At 55.2% G+C, this 12,430-nt stretch overlaps 1 protein-coding gene across 1 annotated transcript in view; it reads left to right on the top strand.

The window, feature by feature from the left end:
* The first annotated feature begins 557 nt into the window (after positions 1-557).
* LOC123253726 (serine/threonine-protein kinase WNK3-like) overlaps positions 558-12,430 on the top strand; it is a 41,438-nt gene continuing 29,565 nt past the window's right edge. Inside the window, exons 1-5 of the mRNA XM_044682875.1 lie at positions 558-1,076; positions 7,960-8,132; positions 9,006-9,226; positions 9,498-9,655; positions 10,298-10,386. Coding sequence (XP_044538810.1) covers positions 558-1,076; positions 7,960-8,132; positions 9,006-9,226; positions 9,498-9,655; positions 10,298-10,386 — 1,160 coding nt within the window. The remainder of the gene's footprint in view (positions 1,077-7,959; positions 8,133-9,005; positions 9,227-9,497; positions 9,656-10,297; positions 10,387-12,430) is intronic.

Raw genomic sequence — 12,430 nt, 5'->3', positions numbered from 1 at the left:
CTCTGCTATTTGACCTGAGGGAGGGCCCCGGTCCCAGAAGGCGTTTTATCAGTCCCTGCTCGCCTGGAGAGACTTGACTGGGCTAGAAATGCCACCGTCCCTTGTTTCGCTGGGGAAGGGCTGCTTTGAACCCTCCTCGAGTCGAGTTCGAAAGCTAGCGGGGAGATTGGGGAACTTGGCCACTTCCTGAGCCCTGCCTCTGATTCTCGGGGCTTGCCATAGAAGTGGAGGCCTGCAGGAGGAGCTGTGGGAGCTGAGGACCAGGCCTGTAGGAGGGGCCCAGCACAGGAATGAGCATGTGTAGACATGAATGAATGAAGCAAGAATAGGAGCTTTTGAGAGAAAAGGTTTTCATTCTTGCCGGCCATTTCTGTCATGAAATGATTGTTTTGTAAATGTCCTCTTTTCCTCAGGTTGCTATGGGAATTCCGTGTAACGACTCCAAAGGACAGACATTCCAGTGATGTTGATGCTTGAGCTTCGACTGGTCTGAGGAAGAGAACGTGAACAGCTCTGTGCGGGACTGTCGGCGGCCGCGGCCGCGGCGCCTCACTACTATGGCTACCGATTCGGGGGAGCCGGCTAGCACCGAAGAGTCAGAGAAACCTGATGGAGTTTCTTGGGGAAATAGAGTTCTTCCGGCCGATGCCGCTTTGTTGATGGAGATTAAACTGAAGAAGAGTGCCAGGACCTTCTCTGCTTCTGGGGAAACCACGGAGAAGACGAGAGTCTTCAGGAAGAGCAAGGAGATGACGGAAGACGACGTCTCTCCCAAAGACGAGAGTGCCCAGCGGGCCCAAAGAACAGCTCCACTTTCAACAAATGGACTGGGAGGAGGTGGACGAGAGGGCAAACCCGAACAAGGGTCAAAGCCCAATTGTGAAGCCTCTAAAGATTGTCTCAAGGAGAAAAGCGAAAAGGAGATGGAAGAAGAGGCGGAAATGAAGGCAGTAGCTACTTCCCCAAGTGGCCGCTTCCTGAAATTTGACATTGAACTGGGCAGAGGAGCCTTCAAAACAGTGTTTAAAGGGTTAGACACAGAGACGTGGGTGGAGGTCGCCTGGTGTGAGCTGCAGGTTAGTGTGCCCTCTCCTTCTCTGACAAATGAGCCATGACTGCAGCCTTCCTACACTGGAAGGAACTGCTCAGGCCTCTCTCTGTCTCTGTCTCGCTTTCTCTTTCTCTCACTGGCTCGCTCTGTTTCCCTTCTCTCTGCCTCTACCCTCTGTCTTTTTTGCCTCTCTTGGTCTCTTTTTTTGTTTCCTTTTCTCTCCTCTCTCTCTGATCTGTGTCTTCTCTTTGTACTAATCCGGAGGTGCAGCGCCTCCTTGGGTTTCAGCATATTTATCCCCTTTGGTTAAAACAAAATTGGCTCGTTTTTACCCAGCCCAGCCTCCCTCCCCCCCCCCCCCCCCCCCCCCCCCCCCCCCCCCCCCCCCCCCCCCCCCCCCCCCCCCCCCCCCCNCCTCCACCCCCCCCCCCCCCCAGGCCTCATTTGTAGCAGGAAGAAGATGCTCATCAGGCCCTTTTCTTTCTGGCCTTGCTAACTCTGGCTGAGTTGATGCTTTGTTCTTTCTAGGCAAGGGCTTCATGGACAGATCTGAGCCCTTAGGTAGGTGGCTTCAAGAAGAGGGTCTCCTTGGCCATGGAGAAGCCTCCTTTTGCTTGTGCTCCCCCCCCCCCCCATAGCCACCCACTCTTTGGAATTCAGAGACACCAGAGCCCACTGGGCAGCCCAGCAGTTGGGAGGTGTTCATCCTTCGCAGGAAGCAGCCAACCCAATAAGGTTACCTGTTGCTTTTGAACCAATCGTTAAAGAAAAGAGGCCTCGTTGTTATAAGAGGATGATGTAATGATGCAAATGTTCCGGAAGCTTTAGGTAAAGCGTGGCCTTCTCGTAGAGTGCGGAGAGGCTTCTACAACCAGCACATTTCAGGGCCAGGAGGAGCTTCTGAGCCTCCAGCCCGGAGCCTGCGGCCCGGGCAGTTTGGGCCTTGAGTGTTTCAAAGATAGACTTCAGCAGAATTGTTTGCCGTCCTGGGCGTTTTATGGATTGAAAAGTGCTACTTTGAGAAGGGGCCTTAGGCTTCTTCCAGCAGCCCGCTGCCTGTCCAGTGGGGGCCCAGGACACAGAGCAGCCCAAGGAGTCCTGTGCTAGGCCCGCCCCTTCATTTACGTAGGAGAAGGTGAGGACTCGGGGAAGGGAAGGCACATGGCAAGTTATTGGCAGACATCAAGACTTGATTCCATCCCTTGTCACAGAGGTGGGAAGGGGGGGGGGGAAAGACAGCGCAGCCATCTGTCTGCAGGGTATGCAGCATTCCACACCCATGGGCCCCCTCTCTGCAAAGAAGGGAGGGAGAAGCATCCATCTTGTGGGCCCTCATGAGCACAACACGATGCCCGCCCCCTCTCCCTTTCCTGGGAAAAATCAGTCCTGGCACCCATGACGATGCCCACTTTTAGGGGTCTCTTTTCTGCTGCCTCGCAGATGACAAAGCCAGCCCGGTTTTGGTGTTTTTGTCTGTGTGGCTGAGCTTGTAGAGCCGACGCTGGCAGGAAGCAGCACCCTCTCCTTTTCCCCTTGGGGGGTCTGCTTTCTGACGGTCTCCCCCTAACTCGGCATCTTGCTTCTGCCTATTTAGTTTGAGAAGCTGAGCGGCCCCTGCCAGTGAGAGAAATAAGAGACATTCGCTTCTTCCTCTCAGATGCTGCCCCCTTAGCACCAAAGGGCGGACAGCGAGAGGTGGGAGGGCCTGCCTTCTGCTAGGGGGACCTTTGGCCTTTAGGGATGACACAGAGAGGCGCGGTCGGAAACAGTGGCTTTGCAGCCCCAGGTCCTCGGCATTGTGACTCCAACTCATTGGGGAGGTGAAGGGAAGAAGCGTCTTGTGTCGGGGACTGTGCTCGGCGCTTTCCCAAATGTCAAGTTGGCAGCCCTAGAGGTCATTAGGGGCTCTTATTGCCCGCATTTAATGGCTGGATTGGAACTCTTGACCCTGGGCCCAGCTCTCCCTCCACTGTGGCATTGCCAGCTGCTTCTAGCTGGGCATTGTTCTTTGTTTCAGTTCTCAGGAAGCGATGGGAGCTTCTCAGAGGAGTGTTGGCCTGAGTTTAGGGTGTTGGAAGAAGAGGCCAAATGGTATTTAAAAGGGGCTGGGGGGGGGGAGGTCAGTTGGAGAAGGCAGGGAACCGAGGAGGCGGGAGGTGATTTTCTTGCTTACTCCCTGATTTGGAGGGCCAGTAGGGGCGAGGAGTCCCAGTTATGGAGATTGTGAGAGAAAACGTGCTTCCAAGAATATGATTCCAGTTTGAGGGAGAACAGAGAGAGATGGAGGTTTCAAGGAATCCGTGTTAGAGGAAGGCAGCTTCCCTGCGCCGGGGCCACATGCGGTCAGTATTGCATTCTGGTCCGTGAAACATTATCAGAGCCCTGTGTGAGGTAGGCCAGCAAGGCACAATTCCGATGAGGCCATCACTGTGCAAAACATGTTGGGGCCCCTTGTTTCGGAAGTACCTTGAGAGAGTCCACAGCCAGTGGCTAGCTCTTTGCTTCTTTTCAATCCGGGGCTCGGATCACCCAGGCAAAGGGCGAAAGGTAGGTCAGAAGTCTCTGGGTGACCTTATATGGGCCAGGCTGGCCAATCCCTTTCGGAGACCCAAAGGGACTCGGGAGGAAGTCGGCAAAGCTGCTCCCTAAAACACAAGGAGGCAGGCCAAGCCCAGGCGTCGCCTGAGAAGTCTCGTGGTTCTAGTCTCATTTGTGAATCTCTCCCTCATTGTCTCTCTAAAATAGCCTGCCCAAACCTTGCCTTTATCCATCCTTGCGCTAGGCAAGTGGGACCAGAGAAGCAATAACGGACCTCGAGAGGGATGGAGTCCAGCTCCCTTGGCTGCCAGACTAGGAAATCTGGATGTGGCCAAACTGGGCCACTCCGAGTCCATCTGTTTGCCAAAAAGCCTTTGGCTTTCGCCACTTTGCGCTTCGCAGAAAGCCCCGAGGAAAGCAGATCCGAGATCCCCACATGAGGGCAGCCACAGATGGCTGTGGTGATGTGCCAGGGCACTTGGCGCCTCTTTTCACGTCTCATCCCTGTGCACAGTCTTCTTCCCGAGCGTCTCTCCTCAGTCGCAGTCGTCTAGGGCCTTGCCCCTAGTACTCTCTCACGATGCCAGGGTGCCATTTGTTCAGCGCGCCCCTAGCCTTTGGCCGGATGGGCTCCTCCGATGCCGATGGAATGGCATTACGGAGTTGAAGCCCAGCTTTTCATTCTTAGAAGTAATGTGGACAAAAGATGTGATCGTATTGATTTTAATTTTTAAGAACTCCTCAAGGACATGGAAGGAGCACTGCGGCCTGACAGCCAGGAAGACTTTGGCCTGCAGACCCTCGTCCCTGAGACCCGTTAGCCCTGGGATGGACTTTACAGCTACTGGGGGGGGGGCGGTGCTTAGGCTCTCTTAAAGGACGTTGGAGGCCCCGGTTTGGGAGGCGCCTGTGTGCCGGCGGGTCTCGTTCCTTGGCACATGCTTCTTTTCTCCTCCAGAGCCGTTCTTCAGTGTTGGCTTGGGGGTTTAGACTCAGGGCTCTGTACACGTGTGTGTTTCTGAGCTAGAACTTGCCTTTTGATCCATCCGCTCGCTTCAGCCTTCCTAATCCCACAGGGCCCATCCCCTCCGAGGTGGGGAAATGGCGAATGCAAGGCACAACACATTCCCAGGAGCGCGCTACTGAGCAAGAAAGCCCTGAGCCTTTCCTTCCAGAGAGAATGTAGGCCCCATTTCTTTTAGCCCCAGAGAGCAGGCATCCATTATGGCCTTAGCAGCTCTGTCTCGGCAGCCAGAACCTTGGCCAGCAATCAGTTCAGGAGCCGAGAGGAAGACCCTCCAGTACTCGGCTAGTCCAAAGGCAGCCCCTAAACGTTACAGTCTGTCTGATGAAGCAAACTCGAGAGGGTCATAGGGATTCACTGAGGGCAGGCACTAGAAGGAAGAGGGCTTCCTGGAGAAGGCGAGAAGGCCTGGGAAGCCAGCAGGCAGAGAGTGGGGAGAAGAGTGTTCCAGGGGACAGCCGGCAGGGCCCGTGCCCCTGGGTGGAAGAGTACCTGATGGGATTGGGGGGGTGGGGAGTAAGGTATGAGGAGACTGGGAATGTAGAAGGGGGAGGGCCGGGTTCTGAAGGGCTTTGAATGGCGTTTGAGCCCAGAGACAAGGGGGGAGCCCCTCGAGTCTGTTGCTTAGGGCAGCGACCTGATCAGACCTATGCTTTGGGGAAAATCACTGGTAGCTCAGTGGAGCACGGACCGGAGTGGACTGCCAGATCCCCCCTCCCCCAGCAGTTACTGCAGCGGCCCAGATAACCAGGGCCCATATCAGGTGGAGGGAAGGGGATTTCTTTGAGGTGAAATCAATGGGCCTTGGCGCTATGCTAGATACGGGAGTTGGAGCGGTGAGAGACAGGCAGTCCAGATTGACTCCTAGGGCGGCCAGGATGGGAAGGGCAGCTGATGAGTCCCCTTCGGACATGTGGAGCTTCAGGTGTCCGTCTACTGGCTATGCAGTTGGGGATGTCTGAAAGGCAGCTGGAGCTGGGAGATCGGACCGTTCCGGGCAGGCAGGGTGCATTTGGAGATGGCCGTGAAATCCAGGGGAGCTGGCGAAGCAGTCCGGAGGGAGGAGGGCCTGGGACCTAACCTCCCCCTTTCTCCAGGCCCAGCACCTTCCCTCTCTTTTTAATCTTTTTTTTTTTTTTTTTTAACCCTTGTACTTTGGTGTATTGTCTCATAGGTGGAAGATTGGTAAGGGTGGGCAATGGGGGTCAAGTGACCTGCCCAGGGTCACACAGCTGGGAAGTGGCTGAGGCCGGGTTTGAACCCAGGACCTCCTGTCTCTAGGCCTGACTCTCACTCCACTGAGCTACCCAGCTGCCCCCACCTTCCGTCTCTTAACGGCTTCCTCTTCAGCTGGAGGGCATACTGGCTTTTGCCTCAGTGCCTACCTAGCAGGTCGAGATGCCCAAGAGGCAGCTGGCCAGCATCTGGCATTTGCAGAGCATTCCAGGCTTGCAGAGCCCTTTGTAAATATGTTCTCATTCGATCCTGACAGATAGATACTTGGATGTTTCCTCCTTTACAGATGAGGAAACGGAGGCAGGCAGAGGTGAGGTGACTTGCCCAAGGTCTCACAGCTAGTAAGTGTAGTAAGCTAGTAAGGAGAGATTTGAAATCAGGCCTTCTGTCTCCATGCCAGGTGCTCTATGCAGCATTCCCACCAGCTGTCTCATGCCAGAGGTATGACACAGGGGCACGGAGGTGCCGATTGGACAAAGAGGTCTGAGGATCACCCTCGTAGAGATGATCGGTTTAAGCCAGCCGTGCTGCTGTTTGGGGAGAAGCGTGACTCGGAGGGTTGGGCTCTCCAGAAGGGACTCACCCCTGAGGCTTTTTGCTCCTCGTGTTGGTAGTTGCTCCGATCGGCTTTTCAGATTAGTGATCACAAGTGACTGAGAAGTTCCTGGGTTGGGGGGGGAGGGTAGCTTTTACCTGCCCTTCACCTCGCTCAACCCTTCGGGGCCTCCACTCTGAATCTGCTAGAGGAGCCCCTTGAATCGAGGGGGTCGGAGGCTTTTGGCTTCCGAGGTATCTCGTGCTGCTTTCCTTGTCGTGCACAAGTCGGTTCGGATCTGTTGGTTCACGGGGTCGGGTCTGGCCATATCTGCTCCGCGGGATGGCCACGTCCGGGGGCTCTTTAGGGAGGTGTTTCCGGGCAGCTTTGTTCTTTGCTGCTTTTCTTCAGATTAGTCAGACCCTCGGCCCAACGGCCCACGTTGTGATCCCAACTTGCAGTTCGTGCCAAAGCCATGCAGCTGCGAACACAGAATTGGAGGCCCTCCCCTGGGCTCTCCTCCCCTGGCCCTCCCCACCCCCCTTCTTAGAGTCTCCTGAGGCCTACTGGCTCGAATAGGGAGGACCTGGGGCTGAGGTATGAACCCGGGCTGGGAGACTGTGCTGGGTCCAGATGGTGCTTTTCTTTGTGACTTAACAACATAGGAAGCAGGGACATGTCCCTCACAGTCCGGGCTTCTGCCTCTTAGAATTAGTGGGATTTTCCAAGACAAGTGCTAAAGGGAATCATATCCCCCCCCCCCCCAATTCCGTGCCAGCAGGGGAAGGGGGGGGAGGAAATTTGATCAGCATTCTTTCACAGAGGCTCGAGTGCGAGTGCAGTTGTCTCCGAAGCCTAGGACGGGGGGTCCACCCTAACTCAAGCAGAGCTCACACTGTAAGTGGTAGCCCTGAGAACCGCCCTTCCACTCCCCGTCTCCCCGCCCCCACTCCAGAGCGGTGACACCCTTACGTTTTCAGCTCTGTGGATTCTAATGCCTCCCCTCCACCACTTCCTTTCTTATGAACCTCGTCTCCTCCGTGTGTGTGTCCAGTTTTTGCTGGTGGTCTGGAAAGTGGGACAGGGTGAGAAGGCCAGTCTTTTTGCTGTCCAAGTTAAATATGAAGAAATTCAGGGACATTATGGTTCCAGAACCCAGTAGACAGCTCTCATCTTGTGACGAAGAAGCAGGGACTGTTGGGAAGTCTTGTCCGATTCTGAGAAAGAAGCCTGGATGGAAAAATCACTCCTTTGTTTTGGCAGGTGAATGAATGAAGGAATGAGTGGGGACAGCATTGCTGTGGCACTTACTGGGTGCTCAATGCTGGGTTTAGAAACAGAAAACGGAGCTGGTCCCTGGGGGAGACAACCCCTGGAGGTGGGTTCAGCTAGAAGGCAAATGGCCAGGCTTTCAGTGGCGCAGTGGGGGGGGAGGGCGGCGTCTGGTGGTCACATGACGGCTTCATCCATTGCTAAAACCAGAGCAGCTTTGGGGGAAGCTTTCCGACACCACCAGAATCCTTGACATCTAAGAACTTTCTCAGGTTTGATTCCGAAATCCCTTTTCCATTTCAGGACCGGAAGCTGAGCAAAGCTGAGCAGCAGAGATTCAAAGAAGAAGCCGAGATGCTGAAGGGTCTTCAACACCCCAATATTGTCCGCTTCTATGATTCCTGGGAATCCACAGTGAAAGGGAAAAAGTGCATCGTCTTGGTGACCGAGCTCATGACATCGGGCACCTTGAAGACGTAAGTGTGTTGGGGGGGGGAGGGGGCGGCGCGGGGCAGGGTCTTCTGCCAGTTGAAGAGGTCTCGGTTTTCTCTGTCCCCTTCCCCCAGACCATTTTGGGGAATTAGAATCTAGATGCTGCCCTTCATTAAGACTGTGGACTTTGTGAGTGAGCCCATCCAGATTGCCTCGAAAATACAGTGCGAATTAAGGTTATTCCAAGCGACATTTGGATAAATTAAAATGTGTAGGAAGTTGTTCTCCTCCCCTAGGACAGCTTAAGAGGCAGCCGATAACACAGTGAGGCTCAAATCCAGCCTCGGACACTTCCTCGCTTTGTGACCCTGGACAAGTCACCCGACCTCTGTCTGCCTCAGTTTCCTCGCCGCTGGCAAAATATGGGGATCACGACAGCGCCTCCCTCCTAGGGTTGTCGTGAGGATAGAATGAGAGCCTGTTCGTACAGTGCTTAGGGGCTTAAGAAATCCCCATCAGTGTGGCCTTGTCTTTCTGGAAACCAACTAGCACCACCCGAGTTGTGTATTCTTTGGTAGCAAAATGGGTTGGAGCCAAGGTCACCTAGCTAGCTCCTTCCTCCCCTCCCATTGATCCTAGAGACAGGAGTTTCTGTTGCCTAGTCTCGAATGGCCTGGCCAGATGTGATCTGTGGGTGGGAGATCGGGTTCTTTGTTTGCTCTTTTGTTGAGCACCGCTGAGGAGAGGAAGAAGGGAGATGGCCATTCGCCTTAAGATGGCTCTCTTGGCCTTTCGTAAATGCCGCGTGGGCCCTTGCCTGTCTGCTGGGGATCCCTGGCCCTCCGGCTGTGCCCAGTGCCCATGGGAAGCTGGCAGACTGGCTTGTTGGAGTTCGGTCCTTGGGTTTCTCTGTGTAGGTACTTGAAACGGTTTAAAGTCATGAAGCCAAAGGTATTAAGAAGCTGGTGCCGGCAGATTTTGAAGGGCCTCCAGTTCTTGCATACAAGGACGCCGCCCATCATCCACCGGGACTTGAAGTGTGACAACATTTTCATCACTGGTCCGACTGGCTCGGTGAAGATTGGAGACTTGGGCCTGGCTACCTTGATGCGCACATCATTTGCCAAGAGTGTCATTGGTAATATCCGAGGTTTTTTGGCCAGGGGATGGGGCAGTGGCAGGTCCTCTCAAGTCACATGGGTCTAGGCTGGTTCTCATCTCTGGGAGCTCCCTGGGTATGTCTCTGTGCACTCTTAAGAAGGGCCAAGAGAAGATGAGGGAGAGGGTGAGCACAGGCAGTGCCCACCGCGTGAATTCAGATTTGGGGTTAGGGTTCTGAGGTAGCCCCACGGGATTTGCCCCCAAGGGATGTCGCCCTTCTCAGAAAGGCGTTGATTTTCTGTTCACAGGAACCCCGGAGTTCATGGCTCCCGAGATGTACGAGGAGCACTACGATGAGTGTGTGGACGTCTACGCCTTCGGCATGTGTATGCTGGAGATGGCCACTTCCGAATATCCGTACTCCGAGTGCCAGAATGCCGCTCAGATCTACCGTAAAGTGACCAGTGTACGTCGGAGCTGGGGGCAGGGCAGGCGTTCTTGGTGTGTGCCCTTGCCTCAAGGCGGGTCTGTGAAGGAAACGGGGATCTGTGGGATGCTGTGCTGCCGTCACCCACAGGCTAACTGGCCAGGGTCTCTGTCTCTTTAGCGATCGGGAAGCTTTCTGTGCAGATGGGGGTGGGAGGTGAGGGTACGCCACAGGCAGCCAACGTTTCAGCGGAACGGCTTGTCCTCCTGCCTGGAGCGAGCCTGCCACGCACCAGCTACCCTGTAATCGTGCCATCTCATTGGGCCCATTTGGGTGCAGCTATCTCTTACCTGGCTGTCAAAGGGTCTTCGTTGCTAGGGAGCTTGGAGGCAGAGCAGTGCCCTAGGTTGGCAGACACGGGGGAGAACAGGCTGGGGAATCCCGCCTTTTGGTCCCTCGCCTGCTCTCCGAAGCCCCCAGCACCACGTGGAAGTTTCCCTTTGCTGTTGTCTGGAAAGCCAGTCTGCACGTGCTCGGGTTGGAGAAGAGTTATGTAAAAAAGCTGCCCCCGAGAGCCCAGGCTTCCGGGGAAGGCGCTGCCGCGCTCCGACAGAGTAGTGCCAGCTGTGGGCCCGCTTGCCACAGGGAGCCATGACTGAATGGCTGCCGTTTTCCTTTTAGGGGATCAAACCAGCCAGCTTCAACAAGGTGACTGATCCAGAAGTGAAGGAGATCATTGAAGGGTGCATCCGCCAGAACAAGCGGGAAAGGTGGGTTGTCTGTGTGACCCGCGTGCTCTCTCTAAAGAGCCCGCCTGCCCAGTCTGCCCCGTGCCCAGGTGCAAAAAAGAGAGGCCCCAAGCAGTCTCTGTCCTCGAGGAACTTGTGACGAGCACACACACGTGTGTGTGAGTTCAGGACAAATTAGAAGGCCCTGGACCGAAGAGGGGCTGGGGAAGGCTTCCTGGAGAAAGTGGGATTTGAGTTGGGCCTTAAAGGAAGCCACTGGGGAGCTCAACAGGCAGAGTAGAGGAGAGAGAGAGAGAGTGAGTGTTCCAGGCCTAGGAGCGGGAAGCAGCCAGAGTAAATGCCCAGGAGTGCCGAGACTTGCAGGGTGTGTCTGGTTCAAGGACTAGCTAGGAGGCCAGGATGCCTGGGAGGGAGTAAGACGGAGGAGGGCACAGGCTTACGATCAGCTCCGAATGCCCAACAGAGCATTTCGTATTGGATCCGGGAGGCAGTAGGAAGCCCCTGGAGTTTATGGGGGGGTGGGGTAGTGGCATGATCAGACTTGTATTTTGGGAAGACCACTTTAGTGTGTGAGTGGGGAGAAACATGAGGCAGGCAGCCCCCCGCCCCTCAACAGCTGCTTCACTAGTGCTGCCATAAAGCGTTCCAGGGTGAGGGTGGCAACGGCGGAGGAGAGGAGACCTATTCAGTGAAGGAGAATGGAGTCCGGGACGAGGCCTGAGCCTGGGCGATTGGGAGGAGGATGTTGCCGTCCGTCTGTCACCTTTAATAGAAAAGGTAGAAGGGGCGGGATCAGGAGGAAAGGTGGCGAGTTCCATTTTGGACATGTTGAGCTGAAGTTGTCTACTGGACATCCAGGTGGAGATGTCTGGCGAGAAGGTGGAAAAGATGTCCCCGCAGCAGGGAGCATTGTGCCCTCTTAGCCCGGGCTGCTTTCCACGGCTCTCTCCCTCCTCATAAGGCCAGCTCGCTTGGAATACTTGCTGTGCGAACTTCATAGAATCACTTGGGGGGTTTCCCTCGTCTCTCCCCTTGCTGTTAAAAAAAACCCACTGGAGTCTTTTCTTTGTGGACAGAGATTCCGTCAAATGCTCCAACAAACCACCCCATGAGGCCATTTCCTGGGAAGTGCCCTCAAGAGGAGAGCGTGATAGCTCTGCTCTCGTATGCTATTTGAGCCCTCCTTTCGACCTTGGCCCACTGGCAGGAATGATGGGGCTTCCCCTGGATGTTGGACGTGTGGGTTGCCGCTGCCACTCTCTTTGGAGCTGACCTAGGAGCAGCCTTGATCCTATAGTCTTCCTGCAGCTGGTTCCATCCCAGTCTTATTTTATTGCCAGGTCAACTTGTCCCCAGTTGGCGGACGCATGATTTGTCCTTAGCTTCTGCTTATCTCGAGTAAAGCTTCAAGGCCCTTGTGATAGCCAAGGTGTCAACTATGATGGACTAAGTGGCGTTTTTTTTAAGCAGTTTGTAAAAAAGAGACTTTTTGTTCTGACCTCAGCAGGAGCCAAGAGCCAGAAGAAGACCCGCCCCCCCAGCGCTGGCATCCGCCTGGCTTTTTGGAGTCACTTTTTGATTTCCCATCAGTGCCCCAGCACTGCCCTGCTGGTTTGCCCTGGTCCCCGCTGACTTTCCTTGTGCTCTTCTGGGTAGTGTTTGCAGTCATTCACAGACGCCTTTTTTGTTCCAGTGTCGTCCCTATCTCGCTTTCCTTCTTTATCTCCTCCCTGCCCCCCAAATTCCTTCTTCGAAACAAAAGAAATCCACGCCAGACATGGGTCCGCAAGTGTCCGCCTATCACATCGGCCCTTGCCCGTCCTCCTCCCGCTCCCTGGCAAGAGCAGAAGCGAGGAACTTCGGGGGTCCCCCTCACTCGTGGGCTTGCACAGACCTTTTCCCCCTTGTGACTCTGTGGGCCCCACTCTGTGTCCTTTGCACCCTCAGACCTCCGCCCAAGTTTTAGGCTGTCGCCCCTGCTCCCTCGCTTCTCCGCCTTCTACCTGCCCGTATGGCTTCACTTCGGTCCTCGCTCCCGTCAGTCCAGGTCTGCTGAGAGTGGAAG

This window comes from Gracilinanus agilis, chromosome X (assembly GCF_016433145.1).
Source record: "Gracilinanus agilis isolate LMUSP501 chromosome X, AgileGrace, whole genome shotgun sequence".
In the NCBI taxonomy this organism is placed as follows: Eukaryota; Metazoa; Chordata; class Mammalia; order Didelphimorphia; family Didelphidae; genus Gracilinanus; species Gracilinanus agilis.
Note: the sequence above shows the minus strand (reverse complement) of the source record. Positions and strands in the feature narration are given on the sequence as shown.